The sequence below is a fragment of the Acomys russatus genome, chromosome 25 (assembly GCF_903995435.1).
Source record: "Acomys russatus chromosome 25, mAcoRus1.1, whole genome shotgun sequence".
Lineage (NCBI taxonomy): Eukaryota > Metazoa > Chordata > Mammalia > Rodentia > Muridae > Acomys > Acomys russatus.
Window position 1 is genome coordinate 40,535,875 of NC_067161.1, and position 25,214 is coordinate 40,561,088.

General features: G+C 46.8%; 1 protein-coding gene across 7 annotated transcripts in view; it reads left to right on the plus strand.

Moving 5' to 3' along the window:
* The first annotated feature begins 10,268 nt into the window (after positions 1-10,268).
* The window catches only part of Mprip (myosin phosphatase Rho interacting protein), a 121,972-nt gene continuing 107,026 nt past the window's right edge, over positions 10,269-25,214 (plus strand). For 3 of the 7 annotated variants that reach the window (XM_051167796.1, XM_051167797.1, XM_051167795.1), the window contains exon 1: positions 10,270-10,489. In XM_051167796.1, coding sequence (XP_051023753.1) covers positions 10,367-10,489 — 123 coding nt within the window. In that variant the 5' untranslated portion in view covers positions 10,270-10,366. Of the gene's footprint in view, positions 10,490-25,214 lie in introns of all 7 variants that reach the window. The other 4 variants (XM_051167794.1, XM_051167798.1, XM_051167800.1 and 1 more) reach the window with 2 other exon arrangements.

Below are 25,214 nucleotides of genomic sequence, written 5' to 3' on the forward strand. Positions count from 1 at the left end.
TGTGCCCACATAAACATCACATACACACAATAATAATAGCATTTAAATATAAAAAAATTACAACAAGATGTGGGATGGTGATGCCTCACGCCTGTAATCCAAGCACTTGGGAGGATTGCTGCAAGTTTGAGGCCAGCCTGTGGCACTAAGTGAGATCATGTCTCAAAAACCAAAAAGGTACTGCTAGGAAGACAGTTGGTAGAGAGCCTGTCTTAGCATGTGTAAGCCTTGGATTACATCCCCAGCACCATGTAAGTCAGGTGTGCTGGCACATGCCTGGAATCCCAATATTTTAGAGGTAGAGGCTGAAGCATCAGAAGTTCAAAGTCATCCATAATTATATATCAAATTTGAGGCCTGATGGGGGTATATGAGACCCTGTCTTGGAAAATTTTAAAAGAAAGAGAGAAAAACACACACACACAGACAGACAGACAAACCAGGCATGCACATTTATTATTCCAGTACCTGAAAAGCAGAGGCAAAAGTATTGAGAGTTCACAGACAGCCTTAGCTATATAGTGAATTTGAGACTAGCCTTGACTATATGAGAGCCTGCCTCATAAAAACAAGAGGGCTGGGAAGATGTCAGGTAAAAACTGCTTGCTGCAGTATCACATGAGCAAAGTTCCATCCCTGGAGCCTGTATACGGGTAGAAGAAGAGGCTGAAGAGATGACTCATCAGTTAAGAGTACTTGCTGCCCTTACCAAAGACCCAGGTTTGGTTTCTAGCATTCACATAATTGACAAGCATGTGTAACTCCAGTTCTAGGGGAATCTGACACTCTCTTCTGAACTCCGTGGGCTCCTGCACACATGTGGTGAACATAGACAGCCTCAGGCATACACACTATACACATAAAAAGATTTTTAAAGAGAACTGACATCTCAGACTTGTCCTATAACGTCTACACATACACATTACACACACACACATACACACACACACACACACACACACACACACACCATACAATAGCAATAAACAATTTTAAAAGCCTCCCTCCAATGTCTGGCTTTCATAGGAAGAGAAGTAATCAATAGTTCTACCCAATTGTTATGCCTAAGAATCACAACAATGACCAGCATGTGAAGATATCGCTGAAGGTGCAATAATGGTATTCATATCTTGGCAGTCACCAACTGGACTTAAGGCTGCTAAATAGGAAGGAAATCACACCTGGTACTAGAAACCAAGCCAGATACCAGGGGCTAAGAGTCTGCTACCTACAACCTCCACTTTACTAAACTAGCATAATTCCTAACTGCATTCGAAAACTAATCCTTATGCTCACAGATAAGTATATCTCTCGTTTCCCACATCAATAGAGCTTCTCTTCACAGCAAATGGAGGCTGTTACAGAAAACCACAACCAGCTGTACGCTGTGATCAACTGATGATGGGGTACCCAGCCCCATGGATACATCTACAACACAACTCCCACCCAAGGCTCCGGGAAAATGTCAGAAGGACCAGAAAGATTATAAGAGCCCTAGGACCAGGAAGTCTGCCATGAGTGTGTATCTCCTAGAAATGTCAGGCAAGCTACACCCATGATGCCCCAACAATATGGCTGCTTAAACAAGACCTAATGTCAAAACCAACAGACATGGTAACATGGAAAGGGGCAGTCACATGGGGCCCCATGCCCAAACAAAGAACTATAGGTAACTAATGACTGCTGAGAGAGGAAGAATCAGTCTTTCCCAGGAATGAGCCCTTTAACTGGTTATCCAATAGAAAGTGGTCAGGCTTGAAATTGTATACACAAACAACACTAAGTGTTGTATCTATATACTTATGCGCCCGCACACACACACACACACAGTATGTGTGTATGTAACAATGACAACTAAGGAGAATTGAGGCCATCAGTTTGAGAGGGAGTTGGAGGGGGCCATGGAAGGGGTTGGAGGAAGGGAACATGTAAGAGGTTGGAGGGAAGAAAGAAAATAGGGAAGTGACATAATTGTATTTTAATAAAATAAATAATAAGTAAATAACCAACTTTAAAAGAAACAAGGAAAAGTAATAAAAGAAGAGATGGAATGAGAAGATAGTTATCCCAAGGGAAATCTTTTCCTCTCCATAGCAATCAGTTTCACAGCCTAACTTTCTAGAAGTGGCCATTGCTAAGGCAAAGAGGTCCACATGTAAGAGTGTAATGGGATGGCTAACCTCTTCTGGTTAGACTTTCTGTATCTAACATGTGACACCTTCTGGTGCATATCTGGAAACTGTTGTCATTTGCTCTCCACTCTAAAGAAGCGCCCCTCCCTGCCACCCCCACCCACCCAATTTCAGATGAAAGGGACCTCTGAAACCCTGCAGTTCCACCTCTAAAGGTGCAATCTGAGCTTTGAGGGAGGATGGAGCTCAGTGCCCTCCCAGGAGAGTAGGCAGTAGCCCCAGAGGCTGAAGGTCACCTTCAATGTGGTGCTTGACCTCTCAGTTGCTTCAGCTATGGACTGGGAGGAAAAGAGGATAGCTCCCGAGAGAGGACCTAAGTTAGCTCACCATGGTTACCGTTGCTACACTCCCGAGGGAGCACAGTGGCACTTTCTGAGCTATCTCATCTACGAATGCCTCCACACTCATTGGTGGAGTTGAGAGTGGCTGTAAGGAACTATTTGGCCTAAAAAGCTCAAAAAATATTTGACAACTGGCTCTTGAAAAACAAACAACACACAAGAAAGGTGCCGCTGTGGCCAAGTTCAAGTCATAGATATAATAATAAATGCTAGTGTTAACACTTCATGTGCTTCGGGCTGATTCTAAACTCCTCCACACCTATTACATTGTTTAGTTCTCACAGTCTTTTTGGTCCTGTGTTTTGTTTTATTTGTTTTGTTGACAGCGTCTCACAGAGCCCACGCAGGCTTTGAATTCTGTATGTCAGAATAAAATATTCCCAGTGTCACAGTGTGAGACACACAAACCCAGCTAGAGTAACTCACTGAGGCAAGTTGCTTTTTGCGCTGGTGTACAATGACCCCAAACCAGGTGAGCAACTACACCGGGGCAGGAAGTTCACTCCGTCTTTATCTTAAAGCAGGTGGTGACTGTGCTGGGAGGAGCTTGAGTCCAAAATTTAATGTGATTCATAATTGGCGTGAAGGGAGGGTGTGATGGAGTCAAATCCTAGGAATGTCTGGCATCTTGGGCTTGGGCAAGCAGGCATGCACACTGAGGTTCACGAGGTGGGGAGGTTTGTAGGCTCCTGGCCCTTGCTGAGTTAGCCATTTCTGCAAAAAGACTGTTCCTCACTCATATATATGAGACGATAACCTTCATACTTACCCTCCTGCATACTTCTGTGGTCCTGGGATCACAGGCACATGCCTTCACACATGACTAGCTCTCACAGCCTGAAGAGGTAGCCACTATCTACAGCAGCTTCCTCTAGAGATTCCCGCCACAGACCAGCCCTCCCACCTGGAGACAAGGTAGGCCTGGGCCACAGCAGATCGACACTGGGCTTCAGGGTGCCACTCTCCTCTCTGAGGAACACCTTTGTCTTCCTCCTTCCAGGAGCACTTTGAGGGTTCTTGAGATCCGCAGCCCGGAAGGGGAAGGAGAAACGAGAGGCTCCAGCCTCCACATGACTTGGCCCCATCATGCCCAAAAGACTCCTACCCATCTGTTCTGTAGCGGTTTCCTCCTGGATCCCGACCTTCCATTAGGGAGGGAAACTTCTTAAGACGTAGGATGGGAAAAGGAAGTGAAACAACAGGCTATTTTAGGATAGGGTGTTTATAAGGAGGTAATGTTTGAGACGGAGCAAAACACCCCTTGCAAGGAGGCTCCATAAGACAGGAAATAAACACGGCTCAAAATAGCTTCCTGAAGTTCCCGAAACTGACCAGACTCACTAGGCCCCTCCTACCCCAGAAGTATACACAAGTGACTCTCAGACAAGTCAAACTGTAAAGAAGACCCTGAGACAAGACAAGGGAGCAGCCAGACTGCCTACAAGAAACAAGGAGCAGCTGGGCTGCCCAGAAGATGCTCAGACCAACCGAGCCACCTAGAAATGACACCTTTCAAGCTGCCCAAAGGCTGTGCAGTGTGTGCCAGGTTTCCAGCTTTTGTCATCTATACCTCCGAGGGCTTTGGTGATGCAACTGTCTTTGAGTCATTTCTAGTCCCGTGAGTAACCCCTTGTCCATATTCTTGTAAGTAACTTCAATAAGATGTATGGGCTCACCACCTTGACCATTAGTGCTGTCCATATTTTGATCTGTTGTGCACTCCCTATCTGGGGTGAGTAGATAGCTATACACATTTTCCCAAGAAAATTTTTATCACACAACACTCTTAATTCCAAGGCCCAAAGAACCTATCAGCTGAATCTGTTGACTCACAAACAAGGAGCAACAGTGAAATGGTGGTTCAGACACTGCTCACTAAGGGTGAGGATGGGTCCATGACTCCATAGCTGATGGAGGCATCGTGCCCTCCTTGACCTCAAAGCCTTTCCTCTTCTGCCTCTTTAATCCAGTGGTAGGAATCCTCTGTGGAGGAACTGAGTTCGATCCCAGAATCCACAGAAAGCTCGGTGTGGTACGATACAGTTAAAAATCCCAGTGTGCCTAAAATGAGCTGGGAGGTGGAGCCAGAAGGATCCCAGGGTGATGGAGGCCTGTACACAGTTATAAACAACGAAGAGACTCTTCCTCAAATGGGTAACTTGAAAGGCAAGGACTAACACCCATGACCTTCACACTGCGCGCTTGTATATATGTATATGGTACAAATCACACACATCACACACACACACACAAATAAACAAATAAATGTCAGAATCCCGTGAGCAATTACTAGCAGAGAAAAGGAAGAGAGCCTTCATATGTGAATAGCTATGCAGGAGTCTCCCCAGCCGCCATCCATACGAGCTGGGTAAATTGCAGGCTAGCCACACGATGGGCAACAAAGAAGCAATGTCAAGAATGACCGGCATAGTATGATGGTTAATCTTCACTGTCAATTTGATTGGATTAATAAATGCCTATAGCGCCAGCTGGCATCACCTTTAGGCATGACTGTGAGGGTGTTTCTAGAGCCGATCAACTGTAAGAAGAACTGGTCCTGAGTGGATGAAATCCTGAGCGAATATCTTCGTTGACTCAATAGCGGCCATGTGTTGTTAACTCAAGAACAGCCATGTCAGGGACCACTGAGCTTCACACCCACGTAAATGTCAAAGCCTTCCCCAGGCAAGGCTCAGAGAAATGATAAAGCCCTCCTGTGGTCTAAGTACAAAGAATGATTGACCTGGTCAATCTAGCTAGAGAGATGGCTCAGTGGTTAAGAGCACTGACTGCTCTTCCAGAAGACCTGGGTTCAATTCCCAGCACCCACATGGCAGCTCTCAACTGTCTGTAACTCCAGTTCCAGGAGATCTGACACCCTCAACACAGACATACATGCAGGCAGAACACCAGTGCACATAAAAAATAATAAATACTTTTAAAAAAATGACTGACCTTTAGCTAAAACCAATATATGCAGAAAGTATGACCACAGCTTCCTCCTCCCAGAGGTTACAGGCTGAGATTGCTCCTCTAGAGAGACTGTTTGCTGAGATTAACTAAGCCTGATTCCTCCTTCAGCTAGATACAATAAGCTCACCTCCTCACTCAGCTGTAGGTAATAAATCTACCTCCTGGACTCAGACCTAGAAAGTAAACTGAGTTTCCAGGCTGCTGTTGCTGTGCCTCCATCTGAGCCCCTGGTTCTGTACATGTGTCTCTATGTCTGTCCTTTCTTCAGAATTCTCTGTTTCCATTCATCGCCTCAGTCTGAGCCATGCAGGTTGCACAGGAGTGGTCATCCAAGGGTGGGCGGCAGCATCCTATGTGCTGGGTCCTGAACGGAGTAGAAAAGGAAAAGGAAGCTGGCATTCCCAAATCTTTACTTCCTACCTATGGAGAAATGAGCCAGGCAAGCTTTACACGCCTTCTCCCAAGTCACCAGCAGCTCCTGCTGCCGTGCCTCACCTACCGTGATAGATTGTAGCCTCAAACTGTGGACTGAAAAACAAACGAAACAAACAAACAAACAAAAAACCTTTTCTCTCTCAAGTTGCCTCTTGTCAGGCATGTGATCATATCAGGGTGGACATGTGAACTTCGCAGATATGGCGTTAAAGTGAGAAAAGGCAGGAACACAGAGCAGACTCTCACTTATACCAAGTCAAAGGTCAGACAAGATGACGGAGAACAAAAGAGTGGTTACCACTATGCGAAAGTGTGTGAGTTTATGTAAATTCGGCTACTTCCCTGGAGGCTTTCAAGGGTGCGAGTCAGAACCACATAACAAGACTCAGCTGCCTGAGAGGTCTTTTCCTGTTTGCTTGTTGGGGGTTTATAGTCTACATTACAATGAAAACAATAAACTGAATCATCTTTTTTTTTGGGTTTGGTTTGGTTTTCGAGATAGGGTCTCAGCTTGGAGCTTGCTGTGTAGGACAAGCTGGCCTTGAGCTCACAGAAATCAGCCGGTCCTTGCCTTTCTGGTGCTGGGATTAAAAGTGTGCACCACTTCACCTGGCCCGAATTACCTTGTTTTGAGAGAAGGTCTCATACCCTGGACAGCCTGGTACTCTCTATGAAGTCCAGGCCTCAAACTCATGGCGACCCTGTTTCAGTCCCCCAAGCGCACCACAATACTTAAATAACATGTGTGCTGTGTAAGTGCTCTCTCTCTCTGCCACTGAGCCCCATCCTCAGTGAATCAATCTTAAGTATACAACCTAATGAATGTTTGTATTCCAGGCCTCTGAGAAGGGAAAACCCAGAGCTGTCAGATCTGGCTGGGTGGATTTTACAATCTGATAGGGGAAATAGGCCTGCTCGATGGAATGATATGTTTTCATCTACTCAGCTGTGGCTAGAGCTGGCTGGGCACCCACCCACTCTCTGCTAGGCTCTGAACTAGGTGGGGGAGTGGCAGTAGTTACCCTGCCCCAGCTCTGCCCTAGAGGTGCTGCGACCAGTGGAATTTTAAACCCCTTTAGTGTGGTCCAGTTTCATTTCTTGCATCTCCGACTGACACTGCTCTGGTCCTGGCCCCATCTTCTGTACCCTTTGGCCTTTCCTAATCATTTCCCGACGGATCCCGTTTCTAAACTTCTGCTTTCCGTTCGTTTCCCAGGCCAAAGGTCCCCGTGTGAGTGCCCGGTCAAAAGAATCCACAATTGCACCGGGACATGGTTCAGTGGTAGAGCACTTACATAGCATGTTTAAGGCCATGGGTGCCGCGCCAAGCTTCATAGTCTCCACTATCCAGGGGACTATGGTGCCAGCCTGAAGACCTGGACTCTCACATACAAAGTACTTACTCCATTATCACCAGAGGCAAGGTCCTAGTGTGCCCTGGGCCCAATGGGCCTCTTCTTTTAAACAGCCATGAGACAACAGCACCCACCAGTAGCAGCACACCTGCCTTCTCAGGAGGCTAAGCGTACATCAGTCATTCAAGCTCCTACCGTCTCCTCCCTCAGGGTTGTTTGAATCTCTGATTCAACCTGCTAGTGACAGCCAGGCTTCCCTGTGTGTACACAGACTGGGCTGGAGGTCCTGAGCCCAGCGGCCTGCTGTGGTGGTCTGGAACGTCTTTCCTTCTCCTTCTCCAGTTTGAGTCATTCCCGGTTTTGGACTGGCCATGACAACACCTTTTCCAGGACACCCCTACCCTGAGGCTACTTATGGAGTCAGGGGCTTCCTAGCAAGGACCCTACAACTTCCCAGGGGAAGGTTTCTGCTTGCCTCTTGTTTCCTTGAGTCTCAATTTACTTGAGAGCGAACTCTCGTCAGGCTAGCAGCCTCAGGATCCCTGAATCACTCACTCTTCAGCATGCCCACAGCCGTGACTCCAGTGGTATGTGGCAGGCCTGGACAGAGTATGCTCAGCATTTTCTTAATAGGGTAGCCTTGATTGGCCCCAAGATATGGGTAGAACTTTGAAATCTTTTTTTTTTTTCTTTTTCTTTTTCTTTTTCAAGACAGGGTTTCTCTGTATAGACTTGGCTGTCCCTTTAAAAATTTTTTAATTACAGTTAAATTTATTTGTGTGTGTGTGTATGTGTGTGTGTGTGTGTGTGTACACACACGCAAGCGCAAATGTGGGTGTAGCACACACACAACACTTCATAGGGAGGTCAGAGGACAACTTGCAGAAGTTTATTCTCTCTTCTCACCATGTGGCTTTAGGGGACTGATCTCAATTCATCAGGCTTGGCAACAAAACCCTTTACACACTGTGCAATCTCCCTGGCCTAAGTCTTTAAACAAGTTGTATATGCACATAAAACAAAGCCCAAAAGGGACAAAAAGGTTTTATAATGAAAATTAAAAGTAGGTCACCTCCCAATAACCCAGTTCTTCTCCCCAGAGGCCACCATCGGTGTCACTTTCAGAGTATCCTGTGCAGACAAGAACTGTCAGTCTCCCTTTACTCATCCCCCCCCCTCTTTTTTTTTTTTTTTTGAAAATTTTAGACCAACAATAGGGTTACAAAAATAGTGCAGTAAATACCCTTTACCAAAATTCAGCAATTAATGATTAGCCATATTATGTGAAATATTTTGCAAGCATTATTTTCACTTGATGCTTGCAACACCATACATTCATGTCAGTTTTGTACATGTGGTCAACGAGGCGCCAGTCATAGTAAAGGATTTGCCCACAGGGGGATCAGAGCTGGGCTTTTCCCCTCAGGCTGCAGGAAGACTTTTGATCTGGGTCCCTTCATTCCTGAGTCCTCATGCAGGAAAGCATTTCTCTCTCAAAATGGAAATACACCTCCCTGGGGTAGTCACCAGATGATTAGTGGAAAAGTACACAGCTCTGAAGGCATTTCTCTCCCAAAGCCTCCTCCCGCCCAGAGCCCAGCTGCTCTCACTGCTTACCACCTGCTCCAGTTTCACCTTCACCGGGAAGAACGAGTTAGCTCAGCCTCTGCTAAAGACTCAGGCTGATTCCTAATTGCCAGCCAGTTGAGGTTGTAATCTCAGGCCTAAGTAATCCCTCCCTCCCTCCCCTATCCTCCTTAGAAATGTCTTACTATGTCCAGACTAGCCTCAAACCCTCCATCCTCCTAGATCTGCCTCCCCGAGTCCTGGGACCACATACTCTTTTCTTGCTCCTCCTCCCCCACCTCCACCTGCACGCTCTCTGCTTAGATCGATCTCACTGCTGCTGGAAGCTCTCGGCCTCCTAAGGAGCACGGCTTGTCCCCCACTGCCCATTCTGGACTCCTCTGTCCTTTTCTTTCCCAGCGGCTTTTTGCTCGGGAGTCAGGGCAAGAGTGAACTGGAGAATACAGTTCGGGACCCTTCCTGGCAGAGTAACCTTGCACAAGCTATTCCCAGAGTCTAAGCCTTTGTTTCCCCAAGCACATAACGAAGGTAAGAGTGCCCAACCCCATGTTCAGCAGAATTGGTCTTCCATAATGGAACTGACAGCTTCTTAAGGCTGCTGAAATCTCCTAATCACCTCGGAAAACACTATGTCTTATTACTTAACTATCCTGAGCGGCTCAGTTTCCTTACGTAAAACAGGACCGGTCATGGGAAACTTTAATGGTCTAAACCCCGGGGAGCACTGGAAACAGTTCCCAGCCCTTAAAGTGCTATTTGGGTGGGCCGTAGATCTAGCACACAGTAGGGGCGCAGGCCGGGCGCGGCAAAAGGCCGCAGCTAAGAGGCTACTAGGGAGCCAGGGGCCCGCGGGGGAGACCGCGGAGGTCCGAGGCGCTCTTCCGGGAGCAGCCCAGCCCAGCGCTGCAGCTGTCAGGCCGCGGGCGGCGGCGCCAGTCCACCAAACCTGAAAGTTCCTTCCCAGAGCCTCCACCTTCCCAGCCTGGACAAGTTACCTTGCGCCCGCTGCTCCCGGTCCCGCCCCCGTCCTCCATTGGTCGACCGGTTTCTTTGTTAGCAGGAGCGTGCGGGCGCCATTGGCCCGTGGGGCTGCCGGTTTTGGCGCCCCTCCCAGCCCCGCCCCCCCAGCCCCGCCCCGTGTGCGCGCGGCGCCGCGCTCGGTTCGTTCGCGGTGGCGGCGGGCGCCCGGTGAGCGCGACGGCTGGACTTGCCGGCCCGCGCCTTGGGGGGGGTGGCGTCCGCGGTGGAGGCAGCGGTCCGAGGCGGCGTCCGTCCATGGGCCCGCAGCGGCCGGGCGGCGGGGCGGGGCCCGAGGCGGCGCGCGCGCTCTGAGGCCGCGGCGAGCAGGCGGGGCGCGGCGTGAGCGGGGAGGCCTTTCCGGGCCTGCGGCGGCCAGCGCAAAATGCGACGGCGGCCGCGCTGAGTCCCGACCTCCGGGAGCGCGCTGGGCCGAGGCGGCCCGCGCTGCGGCCGCCTAGCCGACATGTCGGCGGCCAAAGAAAACCCGTGCAGGAAATTTCAGGCCAACATCTTCAACAAGAGCAAGTGTCAGAATTGCTTCAAGCCCCGCGAGTCGCATCTGCTCAACGACGAGGACCTGACGCAGGTGAGCTGCCGCGGGGTGCGGGGCTGGGAGTCCTGCCTGGGAGTCGGGCCGGGGAGCACGGAGCCTGCGAAGGCCAAGAGAAAATAAAAATGGAGCAGGAAAAAAAAATGCGTGAGAGTTGGGGGATGGGGTTGGAATGGGGGCGGGAAGAGTATCGATAGAGCCGGGACAAAGGGAAAATCCTCAAGAATGCCGAAAAATAACATCCTTTCCCGTTCCCATAGCTCTGCTGTGTGATTCATGCTTGTTGGGTGACTCAAAAAATGTCTGGTTTCCCTGGATAGGAACGAAGTGGAGATTGCTTGCTGCTTGTCAGGACTCTTCCCTCACCCCCCATCTTCCTCCCTCCCCCCCCCCCAGACTCTTGTCTTGGGTCTGGACTCAGACTTGGCCACCAGACTGTCCCTGGCTTGTCTGCGTGGGCCACCAGCTTCCATCTTGTGGAACAGATCCTGCCCTCCTTCTAATCGCTGTCACCATCAGGGCCTGGAGAGAGATGGGGTGCCTCTTGAACTGAAGATAGGGATGGCTTTTGTTGAGGGGTAGGGGCGTCCCTTCCTGCTCTTGTTCTCGGGCTCGGGAGTCCAAGAAGACCTGTGCATTCTGGGGAAAGTTGGTTCCCTCCTCTTTTTTCTGTCCTTATCCCTTATGGGCGGGATTTTGGACCAGGTCAGTAGCTCTTCCTAACCCGAGTCAAAGTCTCAGACATGGAAAACACAGTCCTAGGCTTCCAACCCCCCCCCCCCCAAAAAAAAAGTAATGTAGGAGATTGGGAATTTGTGTTTGTACAAGGGCCCTAATTTGGGCTACTGGCCCTTGGGCTGCTGGTGTTGAGGATTCCTGGCCGTGTTCGCACCACTTTGGGAAGGTCGTGTGCATCCTGCCCACCTTTTCTCCAGTCCCTCTTTGGTTGCTTCTCAGTGCCTGCTTGTCCCCTGCTTGCTGACTGCCAGTGGAGTTTCCCATGCATTCCAACCCAGTGCCACTTCGTTGTAGCCACTCCTTTTGGAAAGACCTTGTTTAGATAGAAAACGTTGCTTTGAAGTACCCTGGTTTGTCTGTTTTTAAAGCCCTTACAGGCAAGCAAGGTTTGACTTGTTTTATGGGCCAAACCAGAGCCGGGTGTAAGGGCAGGGGTTATGGCATCTTTCTCTGAGGTCAGATTTCCAAAAGCCAGGAAGTAATCAGGAAGCCTAACCCACTTCTCCAGGCCTCAGTTGTTCGTTTGGGAGGACACCAAGGCTGTAGAGACCTGTCTCCTTGGGAAGGGCAGGAGTCTTTAAGAGATTCGAGAGGGAAATGTGATTTCCTCTTCTCATTTGGACTCTGTTCTGGGAAGCAGTTTATGGGATATATGAGGTGACTGCTTGTGACTTTCTGAGGCCTGACCTTGAACGGGTCCCTTTACCTCTGTGTGTTTTAATTTCCGTATCTGTAAGCTTTTAATAGTGATACTGGCTTACTTCTCTCACGGTGCTGTTATGAAAAGCAAGAAATAGATTTTATTGAACGTTTCCCCTTGTAAATTAACAAACCGAAAAACCACCCATTGGACAGACATCTCTGATTTAGGAAGTTAAATTTCCAGGTTATTTGGAGCAACCACCTAAGCTGGTAATTAGATAGTAATGCTGCACGGGGGCTGTTTTTCTGATTTTTAGATGATCTAGTGGAATGTAAATGTTCTGAGTCTAAACTGTTGAAATTAAAAAAAAAAAATCTGTTGATTTTATGAGATGAGGCAGATTGGAAGTACTGGACTCTGGTTGTTTTCAAGTTGGAATTGTAGGTTTTGAAACAGGCCTGAGACCTCCAGGGCACAACTGGAATAGTAGTTCCTAAAATACTGAGTAGAGTTGTTTGTGGGGGAGATTAGCTCAGTCTTCTACCTCCTGGGATCAGTCAGGAAGAAACTGCTCTTGAAAGGAGAGCAGGGAGACTGGAGGCTCTTGCCAACACATTTGTCGCTGCTCTCTGTGTCCGGTTCTCCCAGAGCCTTTTGCTCTCCTTCTAGCTCCATTAGAAAACCTCAGCCAATTGGTTCCTGTCAGCCTCCCCCAATCTCCTGTTTCCTGCTGCCCCTCCCGCCCTGAGCTTATTTTAGACTGTCCAAGCTGGAGGACACATCAGCCATCATCAAAGCCACCCCCTCTGTAATAGTTGAGGATGTGAGTCTAGGGAGGCGGGGGCAGCTTCTGCTCTCAAGGATGTCATCTTCCCAGGAGCACACATTCCTTTGAGCCTTCTGATTTGAGCTTTATTTCTTCAGCTGTTGGTTTTGTTTATTTGTTTTCCCCTAGAGAGGTAGGGAACCTCTTTCGGGCAGGCCTATGTTGTGGCATCAGACCTGGGAAGTACTTGGAGGTCAGTTAAGCTACCCACTTCCTTTCACTGCAGAAAAGCCTGAAACTCAGAGAAGGGAAAGACTTGCAGGGGCATAGCATGGACTCCTAAGTGCTCTCTTTGTCCCCTTCTCCTCCCTCCCTCTTTCTCTCTCTCTCTCTCTCTCTCTCTAAGATTTATTTATTATTATGTATACAGTGCTCTGCTGGCATGTACCCCTGCAGGCCAGAAGAGGGCATCAGATCACATTATAGGTGGTTGTGAGCCGCCATGTGGTTGCTGGGAATTGAACTCAGGCCCTCTGGAAGAGCGCCAGTGCTCTTAACCTCTGAGCGATCTCTCCAGCCCCCATCCTCTTCTCTTAAGGGTCTACAGCAGCCACCCATGAACACATCAGGATACTTGAGTTTCAGAAGGTGCCTCAACAGTGCTGTTCAGGGCCAAGGAGTCCTGCTTTCCCCTCCCTGGAATTCAGACTGATCTGTGATAAGTTAATCAGAGTTCTTTTATTGTTTGTCACCTAGACAGTGCTGTGCTCGCCGGACCCATGCCTAGGGTGGCAGTTTTCTTCATTCCTCTTGTGCATTTCTCAGCATATATATGGACTGAAGTATCATTTAAACCTTTACAAGTTTTAACGTTTGTTTATTTTGTGGTATGGGCACACCACCACCACCTGTGACTCCTTCCATCGTGGCTCTGGGGATCAGATTCCGGTCATTGGCTTGGCAACAAGTGTCTTTTCCTGCTGAGCCATCTATCTTACCTGCCCTCCCTCGTTCAACCTTTTACAGCTTGAGCTTTGTGTTTGTATTTATTCTATGGTATACTTCTTTCTGCTTGACCATGTTTAGAGCTCCTTTTCGTGTTGTTACGTATAAAAACATCAAAATTGTTTTCCATACGGGCCCATTTGGGATGTACTATAATTTAACTCATTCTTTCAGTGATAGACAGTTAGTCTACTGATGAGGTTTGCTCTTATAAATCAGAACATGGCTCAGCAGGTAAAAGTGCAAGCCCAAGCCTGGCAACATGAGTTCTTTCTCCTGAACCCACATAAAGGTGGAAGGAGAAATCAAGTCCACAAAGTTGTTCTCTGACTTTCACCTGCGTGCTATGGAATGTATATGCCTCCACATACTTCATACATACATTCATGCGTGCATACGACTCATTAATTTTAAACATTAAATAAATGCTGCCTTTTTTTTTTTTTTTTTTTTTTTTTTTTTTTTTTTTGGTTCTCTGTGCAGCAGCTCTAGCTGTCCTGGACTCACTCCATAGACCAGGTTAGCCTTGAACTCAGAGACCCGCCTGCCTCTACCTCCCAAGTGCTAGGATTAAAGATGTGTATGCGTGCGTGCATGCGTGGATGCTCACATCTATGTGTGCAGACATAGAAATAGAAGCCAAAGGTGTTGAATTCTTTGGAGCTGGAGTTAAAGGTAGTTGTCAGCTGCCTGATGTGGGTGCTGGGACTTAAACTCTGGTCCTTTGGAAAGAGTAGCAAATGCTCTTTACCACCAAACTGTCTCTCCAGCCCAATTGTGTTTGTCTTAGCATTATGGTGCTTTTGATTGGGTGTGTGCGTGCAGGAATGCAAATATTTCTCTGGGGCAGACACCTAAAAATAGAATGGTTGGGTTAACATCAAGTGCACTAAATTTCCAAAACAATATCATAACATTTTTAGAAATGGACATTAACAAACGATTTAATTTTTAAATGAGTTCCCTGTTGCTATTTACGTTAACCCTTCCTTTTAAAGATTTGATTATTTTTATTAATCACATGTATGTGTGTCTGGGTGTAGATATATGCATGTGAATGCAGGTTTGAGGGAATCTTACATAGCCTGAGCTGTCCTTGAACTTGGTTTGGACTTGGCATACCTTGAATTGCTGATCTTCCTGTCTTCCCCTCTAAAATACCGGGATTAAATGAAGATATATCATGCATGCTTTTTGTTTGTTTGTTTGTTTGTTTTTGGTTTTTTTTTTTTTTAAGACAGGGTCTCTCTGTGTAGCCTTGGCTGTCCTGGACTCACTTTGTAGACCAGGCTGGCCTCAAACTCATAGCAATCCACCCAAGTGCTGGGATTAAAGGTGTGCGCCACTACGCCCGGCCCTATCATGCATGCTTTTTAAAAAATAATATTTATTACATTATTTTTTATTTCTCTTGTGGATTGTTTGTTTGTATGGCATTGTTTGCTCGTCTTTACATTAGGTCCTTCCCTGTTGATCTGTAGTTTTTGTATATGCTTTTGGTCAGAGTCTACAGTTTGTATAGATAGCTTAATAATAAATATTTTAGCCTTTGTGGGCCATATAGACTTTGCCAATTATGTAACTGTTATCATGGTACATAATGGGCTATAGATAACTACATGAGCCCAATTGTGCCTGTGTTCTGGTAAAACTTAATTAGCAAAACCAGGCAACTGGCTGAATCAACCTTCCACCGCCCAATATATGGCAGATTTTTTTCCCCAAGAGTCACTTGTCTCTGTGTGTGTCTATTTTTGTTTGTTTGTTTGTTGGTTTTTTTTTTTTTTTGCTTTTTGAGGCAGGGTCTCTCTGTATTAGCCTTGGCTATCCTGGACTCGATTTGTAGAACAGGCTGGCTTTGAGCTCACAGCAATCCGCCTGCCTCTGCCTCCCAAGTGCTAAGATTAATGGTGTGAGCCACCATGCCTGGTTTGTGCATCTATTTCTTTCTTTCTTTCTTTTTTTTTTTTTGTTTTTTGTTTTTTGTTTTTTGAGACAGGGTTTCTCTGTGTAGCCTTGGCTGTCCTGGACTCGCTTTGTAGACCAGGCTAGCCTCGAACTCACAGCGATCCGCCTGCCTCTGCCTCCCGAGTGCTGGGATTAAAGGCATGTGCCACCACGCCCGGCTTGTGCATCTATTTTTTACACAGTAGTTTTAAAATGAATGCAGTTGGGGCTGGGGCCTCAGACCATGGTATAACACGTGCTCAGAGTCCCTTGGCTTAATCCCCAGAACCAGTAAATTATAGTACATGCAGTTAACTCTGTTCTCTCTATTATTTGTAATTTTATTAACTTACTAGAATTATACTTATTTAGTGTGTGTGTGTACCACAGCATGTGTGTGGAGATCAGAGGCGTTTCCCCCCCCTGTACAGCCTCGGGAGTTTTGTCAGACCCATTGGCCAGCACCTTTAACCCCTGAGCCATCTCTTTGGCCCTCGTTCATAGTTTTAATATCACGTGTACGAAGACCATCTCTCCAATAGTCTCTAATGTTATTGGTTCATTTACAGTTTTTTGTTTGTTTGTGCTTTGGTTTTTCAAGACAAAGTTTCTCTGTGTAGCCTTGGCTGTCCTGGACTCACATTGTAGACCAGGCTGGCCTTGAACTCAAAGCAGTCTACCTGCCTCTGCTTCCTGAAGGCTGGGACTAACAGCATGGGCTACCACACTCAGCTTTACACTTATTTTTATGCTTAGCGTTTCAATTTTATCAGACTTGTTTTTAGGAAAATCACAAAACTAAAGGCAGACGATCTAGAAGCCATCGGGGTAGTCCAGCTAGATGGCTAGGAAGGTCTTCCCTCCACAGCAGTGTTAAGAGACTAGAGAAGGGAGCTGAGCATATTTCCTGCTGGAGAAAGCCAGGCTGTATAGAAGTATTCCTTTAAAACATTGTGTTTATGCCAGACGTGGTGGCGCATGCCTTTAATCCCAGCACTCGGGGGGCAGAAGCAGGTAGATTTCTGTGAGTTTGAGGCCAGCCTGGTCTACAAAGTGAATCCAGGACCGCCAAGGCTACACAGAGAAACCCTGTCTTGAAAAACAAAACAGAGAGAGAGAGAGAGAGAATGGGGGGGGAGGAGAGAGAATGAAAAGAAAAAAGTGTTTATTTTATGTGTATGAGAGTTTTGCCTGTTTGTGTATGTGTGTGTCACTTTTGCATGCCTGGTGCCTGAGGAGACCAGAAGAGAGAGTATCAGGTCCCATGGAACTAGAGTTATGGGTAGTTGTGGGCTATCATATGGGTGCTGGGAACTAAACTCAGGTAGATCCTCTGCAAGTATAAGGGCTCTTAACCCCTGAGCCATCTCTCCAGCCGCAACTATCTTTAACACAGCCAGAGATGGGCTTAGAGATGGAAAGTCTGAGGTGAATCTAATCTTGTGTCTTCTTAGGTGGAGCTATGCATCCAGAGCCAGAGCTCAGGGAGGGTCTCGATGTTCATCTGGCTGTTTGCTAAGGTCACAGATGTCAGTGATTTACTTAGGAGAGAGTGAGCACAGAGAGACAACGTCCACTGCTTGGGCAGGTAGAAGAGAGAAGCCTTAATGGAAGCAGGGTCACAGCTCAGAGAGGGAACAACTGCTCCCTCCACCTCCTCTGATTATGTCTGCATTGTGCCGTGACTGTATCCTACTGCCATCGCTACATGGCTGCAGGGTGGGAAGCTAGGACTGTGGAACATTCCATCAGGGCTTCATTTTCTTAGACCTTCCAGGATACAGAATTTGTCTGATAACGTTTATCTCAGGAACAATGGAGAACTGTTTTGCTCATCTTGTTTTAGACTCTTGGTAACTGTACAGCTGTTGCATGGTTGGCAGGGATGTGTCTGAAGTCTCAGATACATAAAATCCTCTTAGAAATGACCAAGGACATGAGAAGCTTTAATATCACTAGTCATCAGGATAATGCAAATCAAAATTACAGTGAGATACTACTTCATACTCGTAGGGGATGATTATAATTGTTTTAAAAACCCACAATTTAATAAAAGTAGGTAAAAATCTGAAGGAATTGCAGCCCTTGGCCTTTGCTGGTGGGTACAAGATGGTCTCACTGCTGTGGAAAACAAGTTGACAGATCCTCAAGAAGTTAGATGTAGAGTTACTGGGAGCCAGCAGCAGTCGCAGAAGAATGGAAAGTAGGCAGACTCTCATAAATGTTCGTGGCAGCTCTACTGGCAGAGGCCAAAAGACGACAGTAGTCTGAGGCCCACAGGGCGGTGGGTAACAGCTTGTGAGCCTTGGACTGTCATCTAACAAGGAGCAAAGTACTAAGACATACTGGAGCATGGATGGACCAAGAGAACTTGATGCCACGAGAAAGACTCACGCAGTGTAGGAGTGCATTCGCGCAACGACCAGAGTGGGAACATCAGGAGAAGCAAAAGCAGACTGGTTGCTGCCAGAATTGAGGAAAGATGGTGGGAGTGACAGCTAATGGGATGGAGACTGTTTGGAGGGTGATGAAATGTTTTGAAACTGGATGGAAGTACTCATTGCACAACGTTGTGTAATATACTAAATGCTACTGAAATGTTCATTTAATGTGGCTAATTATATATTGTGTGAATTTTACCTCAATAAAAAGGGAAAAAAGAATATACAAGGATCATATCCATTCCTGCCCTCTGTTCCCTGTTATTTGCAGTATCTGGTGGTTTCTGGAGTTTAGACAAGGGATTAGAATGTGGTTTTTTTGTTTGTTTGTTTGTTTGTTTTGTTTTTATTTTTCCTTATAGGGCCAGATAGCGAATACTTTTAGTTGTGTAGGCCAACTGGCAAAATCAAACCATTTTTATAATTAGTTATATAATCATTTACATTTACGTTACAATATATGATGTAAAAGGGAGCTAGGCATAGCAGTGCGTACCTATAACAGCAACACTTTATGTTATAAATGCACAGGCAGGGAGCATCACAAATTTGAGGTCCGCCTAGGCTGCAGAGTGAGTAAAAACAAATAAGAAAATAAAATGTAAAAGCCGTAAAAATATTTTACAGTTTTATTATGAGTATGAAAATGCGTCTGTATGTGCGTGTGAATGTGTGTGTGTGTCTGATACATCTAAAATAGCATCATTTCACCATGTAAAGAAGTTTAAATGTGTATTTTGCCTTGTGCTGAGATTCAGTTCATACAGACACCTTCTTGGTGCCTTAGTCATGAATGGCTGCTTCCCAGCAGTTCTGGCCACAGCTGGGCCTTCCAGGCTCTCCCATAGACTCTGGCGTGGCCTGTGGGAGGACACTCTCTTCCCTCCCCTTAGTTTCCCTAGAGAAGGCTTTGGGCTAGAGGTTCTGCATTACTCTTTCCTTCTCTGCTGCTCTGTCTGGGCTCTCTTTCTCTTACCATTAGTGTTTTCCTGCCAACCTTGGGAGTTTTTTCTAAGAATATCACATCTTTTTTAGTTTTTTGTTTGTTTGTTTACATTTTTTTTAGTAATGAGTTCCTTTTGATGTATTTAGAAACTCTATGTGGGTTCTGACCCTACCCTTTTAGAGGCAAAGTTATATATAAATATAGAATATATATGATATACATGTATATAAGATTATATAATATCTATTATATATATATATATATATTAGCTATTTTAGGTTCTTATATCTCTATCTCCCTTCCAGCCCTTGTTCTACCGTAATTCCTTCCAACACTAGGTTGGAGAGAAAGAAGGTTAGAGGGGACACAGGCCTCTTTAGACTACTTTCTGCTGATTAGGGACTTCAAGTTCCTTGGGGCAAGTGCAGTCTGCGTTCACTGTCAGGATTTTCCCAACTTCTTGTCAAACAGCAACAGCAGCAGCAGCTAGGAGCAGCAGTCCTCTAAGGAGAGCCTCTGACCCTCTCTAGAGTCCCCAGAATTCCAAATGTAAAAAATCGCCCCTGCTAGTACACAAGGCAAGTCATATTCACCTGCTGTGAAGCAGCCTCTTATCCCACACCTAAGATTAAAACAAAAACATAGTCACATAACGTAACTTGGTTTTTAAGGAAACTAGAATTCTCACTACAAGTGTGTGGTTACTTCCCGTGCTGCACACTGTTGCAAGCCATTTGACTGAGACCATATCTCATGCAGCTTCTTTGATCTTTGTGTTCTCTCAGTGTTTGGCAGTTGTCTCCAGCTTGCTTTCCTGGGCTGAAATTTCCTTCAGTTATTTTTTTCCTTGCCATGCAAAAGGACTGCAGTCCAGACCTGTTCCTCTTTGACACAGGTGTACAAGATGAGACAGAAAGGTGACTTGGGGCCTTTGATCTGTGAAGTGGGCACCTGCCTTCTGTTTACTGGAGGGCGTGCTGTGCTACTGGAGACCCCTATATATGCCATACATGATCAGTAATGTCCCAAAACGTGCTGATGGCCTTTCCTGTGGGGAGAAGCCTTTTCTTGAGCCATCTTGTGACCTATGCCATTTTACTGAAATCAAGACATTTGACTTGAATATTTGTCTTTATTATTTATTTATCTGCTTACTTTCATGTTTGTTTGATTGAGTAGGGTCTCTCTGTGTAGCTCTGACTGGCCTAGAACTCACTCTGTAAACCAGGGTGGCCTCAGACTCAGAGATCACCTGCCTGTGACTCCTGAGTGCTGGGATTATAGGTGTGCTCCACCAAACCAGTCTGAATATTTATCTTTAAGTGGTTCTCAAGCTGCTTAATTTTATTTTGTAAAAAAGTTTCACTACATTTTATTTGTGCATGAGTGTATACATGTGTCTGTACAATGATTTGGTGTGTGTGTGTGTGTGTGTGTGTGTGTGTGTGTGTGTGTGTGTGTGTACATGTACATGCATCCACACTATGATTTGGAAATTTAGTCTCAGAAAACAGGTCTTTCTTTATCCTGAGAACTTGGTTCTCTAGGCTGCCCTTTTTCCATCTGCATGACTTGGTTGGCCCAGGTGTGTAGTTTCAGGCTTTCAGTAAGTCTCTGATCCTTTCACCACAGCACAGCTCTGAATGGGACTGGTTCTGGTTCTGGGTGACAGAGGGCTTAGGTCATCCCTGAGAGCCTGAGGGGTGGTTTGAAAACTGCCCCAGATTTTGTGCCTGTTCCAGTTTCAGCGGTTGAAGCTATTTCTCAGCTGCCCTGGTGTGGGCTTGCCACTGCCCTGCTCATCCACTCCCACAGTGTCATTATGCCCTTCTGGAGAGGGCGGGGAGTGCCAGTGGGTTGATTTGCTGGTATTTTGTCTCCAGAGACTGGAACTGGAATCTTCCAGACCACTCACTGGTTTTCTCAGTCAAGGTCACCTCAGTTCACATGAAACCACAGGTTGGTTTTTGCCTGAGGCCCTTCTAGCCAGGGCTTCCTGGGTTTGGCTAGGGAATAGCACATTACCCTGGTGAGTGAAGCTTGCAGTGGGCCTACATATTTGGCTTTGCACCTCCTTCATCCCTACCCCAGAGTGAACACGTTTAATCATCCATCAGATTGATAATTCCATAAGGCCCAAGAGACTAGGGACCAGCTTGACTCCTAGGCAGAGAAAGGTACTTCTCATAGTAAGTTGATCCACACTGAGGCTGTAACATGGAACTCAGGTCCTTGTGACTCTTGTGCCAGTCCAGCATGGACTACAACTCACTTTCCACAGTTGAGGAAGGCCACCTTGACATATAAATTTGACATTTATCTTTTCCATAGCTTGGGTAGGTCTGTTGTCAGGAATTGGTGTATTATAGAATAAATCACAGTGCTTAGAAAGAGGGGCCTGTCCTATTTTTACCCTCTTCACTCCTGTTAAGTAGATGAATTGTCTTTGCTTAATAGATGAAGCAGCTAAAAGCTGTGAGTTTGTGTGCCTAGGTCATAAGAAAGTTAGTATGGCCTTTTACAGAATTTTATTTGGCTTCCTTGCCCTTGGTAAATTAACCTGTTAGCAGAAGGGTTCCCTAGTTTTGTGGTATTTACAGGTAGGGTGTGTGTGTGTGTGTGTGTGTGTGTGTTTGTGTGTGTGTCTGTCTGTCTGTCTGTCTGTCTGTGACAGCTATGAGAAGCTGCTGGGAATCTCATGTCCCTGAAACAGGCTTCTGGCCTGTGGTAACAGCCAGACCTTTGGCAGATTTTTGAACAGGAGTCACTGCTTTTTTTTCCTCTGAAAGATTTCAGAACTGGGAAATAACCAGGCACTGGTTTTAACAGTTTTTAACTGGTTTTTAACTCCTTGGTATACTCTGTGCATGTGATTTCTTTCCTCCTCCTTATTTTTTCCCTGGCTGAAGGGGCCTTATAAAATGGGAACAGCTGCTGAGAGTCCCAGTGGAGTAGAGAAAGGGGGTCATTTTCAAGGTCCCCTGTTTACACTCTGAGTCTTGTTGTTAAGACTAGGGAAGACACTGGGGCATGGGAGCTTTGGGACCCTGTGGGGTCAAGGTATCTGCCTGGTTTCCACTTGAGGATGTGCAGTGACCTAGAAATGTGACAGCTGCATGTTTCCATTTTAGTGTGCCACAGAAGACAGTTGGAGCAGTCGTGAGCTAGCTTTCAGCTCAGATTTGGTTCACATCCAGCATTTTCTTTATGGATTGAGCAGGCAGCGGCGGCGGCTGCTGCTGCTGCTGCTGCTGCTGCTGCTGCTGCTGCTGCTGCTGCTGCTGCTGCTGCTGCTGTTGCTCCTCCTCCTCCTCCTCCTCCTGCTGCTCCTCCTCCTCCTGCTGCTGCTGCTCCTCCTCCTCCTTCTTCTCTTTGTTTTTGGAGACAGGGTTTCTCTGTGTAGCCTGGACTCACTTTGTAGACCAGGCTGGCCTTGAACCCACATTGATCCACCTGCCTCTGTCTCCCGAGTGCTGGGATTAAAGGCTTGTGCCGCCACCACCCAGGTTTCTTAGGATTAAGTGTCTGTGCCCACTTATTTATTTACTTACTTACTTACTTACTGTGTATACAGTGCTCTGCCTGCAGGTACATCTGCAGGCCAGAAGAGGGCACCAGATCTCATTATAGATGGTTGTGAGCCACCATGTGGTTGCTGGGAATTGAACTCAGGACCTTTGGAAGGGCAGTCAGTGTGCTTGACCTCTGAGCCATCTCTCCAGCCCCATTTGGGGTTATTTTTAACACCCATCTTGGAAGTCTAGAGAACAGTGAGGTACATGTACAGCCCACAGTAAGTACAGGAGTATAGGAGGGCTGAGCTATAAACACCAGGTAGCATGGGCACTCAGTAAACAGGATGTTTTGCAAGTGCTGCACATGCAGTACAGAGTGAACATGTAGGACATAGGCCCTGCCCCTGGATGTACTCACTTACCATTCTGTCCTGTTTAACCATGTGACTTAGTCTGTCCTTAAATTCAGAGTAGCTTGAGTCTTAGGATTACTGGTACATGCCACCACACCTGGTCCATCTGCTCATGAGTGTCCACTTGCCTGGGCCCTGCCATCTGGGCAGGTGCTTTAGAGGGAATGACCAGTGCCCTAGAGCTAAATTGGGTGGAAGATTTTGCTGGATAGTTTTATTTCAACTCAACCCAAGCTAAAGTTTAATAAAATGCCTCCATGTGGTCAGGTAGTAGGTAGAGCCATAGGGCATTTTCTTAGTGATTGTTGGAGGAGGGCTCAGCCCATTGTGGGTGGTGTCATCCTGGGCAGACGATCTTGGGTTCCATAAGGAAACAGGCCATGGAGAACAAGCCAGTAAGCAGCACCCCTCCATGGCCTCTGCCTCCAAGTTCCTGCCCTGTATGACTTCCTCCCTGACTTCTTTCAATGATAAGTGGTATGGAAGTGTAAGCCAAATAAATCCTTTTCTCCCTAACTTGCTTTTTGGACATGATGTTTCATCGCAGCCATAGCAACTCTAACTAAGGCAGAGATTAAAGCTGGAGGGACTTGCTTGGGCTCCACACTGATGCTGCAGCTGAGAAAATGAGCACAGATAAGGGATACATATCATTGTGACCTTTCAAGAGAACTAGCCCTCCAGCCTGTTCTCTCTCTCCCAGACCACTCATGGTGACCTCCTGGCCACTGCTGTTTTCCTTCTATAGCTGCTCTCTACCTCCAGTGCTGTTCTCACATTGGCCAGAGAGATCAGCAGGTTCTGCTTAGTCTTGTTTGTTTGTGTAGGTTTGGTTTCTGGAAGATGGCAGTGTAAGGATTAAACTGGTTTGAAGACTTTTAATTAAAAAGATCAGGAAGTAAAAAGAACCAGACATCCTCAGCTGAGATTCCCACCTTAGGCTGTCCGTGTCCTCTTCATGTAGAAATGGGTAACACAGGAGGGAGATGCAAGAGGACCTAGGCTCATCTATGCCATGTCCCTAGTGCCACCTACACAGTTGCCTTTTAAGTGCCAGGTAGAATGCTCAGGCCAAGACCACCTGAGCCATAGTCTGGCTAGGTCAAAATTGCTGTCTGGACAAGAAATCTAGCTAGGGTGGGTTATAGCCCCTGGTCTCTAATTGGTCCCTCAGTCAGCACATTGATTGTCCTTGCTGTCTCAGGCTCTTCTGCTGCCTTCAGGCTTCTTCTCACAGGCGTATGTACCTGGGTCAACAAGCCCTATACTTTCCAGTCTACATCTGCCTTCTTGCCTGCAAGCTTGTGAGTCCTCTTGTGGTCCGTGGTTAGCTGACAGCACAGGTGTTTCTGGTCTGAAACTACAGGGGTATCCCCTTGCTCTGGAGTATGTATCTCTCTCCCCGTGGTATTCATATCTGACAGAAACTGTTGTCCCAGGCTACTGTAACTCTTTCATATTCACAGCAGCCTTACAGGTGGAGGGATAAAGGACTAGGTGTGGAGACGTTCTGTGACTTGTTGGTTCCCATCCTTTTGGGTAGATGCAGATTAGCTGTCTGCCAAGTGGGCAGGCTAGAGGATCCAGTCTGGGCTGACCCTGTTTAAGTGCACTATCTTGTGTCTGTCTTTCTATTATGCTCCTCCTGCCTTGTGTTTTACTGAGAAGGGTGGCTCTGCATGGACCTGACCATGACTTCTGTGCAAAGCTGCTGCCCAGAGGCTGTCTACCATCTGCCATTCTTCCCTCTGCCACAAATGACGTCATACTCCAACAATCTTGCAGCCATCAGTGGGCTGTCAGGGAAGAGGCTTTTAATAACAGCTCCTTCCCCACCTACCGCCTGCGCGGGCTAGGCGTGCAGGGCCCTCTTAGGCTAGTCAGAACAGAGGGAGGAGGTGTATAGCCCAAATCTGTAGGCTTCTCTGCTATGTGCCAAGAGTGTGGCATCTGTTGTATTTTTGTTAGTTTTGTTGTTGTTTTGGGGTTTTTTTTGGTATTGGTTTTGGGTTTTGTGACAAGATTTCTCCGTATAGTCCTGGCTGTCCTGGACTTGCTTTGTAGACCAGGTTGGCCTCAAACTGATGAGATCTGAGATCTGCCTGCCTCTCTCCCTCTCAGAGTGCTGGGATTAAAGGCATGGGCCACTACGTCCTGCTTGCTTTTGTTCTTTAAAGTGTAATTCATATGACACAGAATTAGCCACTTCAATTCAGTTGCATTTAACACATCACAGTGCTATGGGACCACTACTATGCTCTAGTTGAAGGTGTTTTCTGCACTCCAGAACACCTCATAACTATTCAGCCATCCTGCATCCACTTCCTATCCCCAGGTGCTCACTACT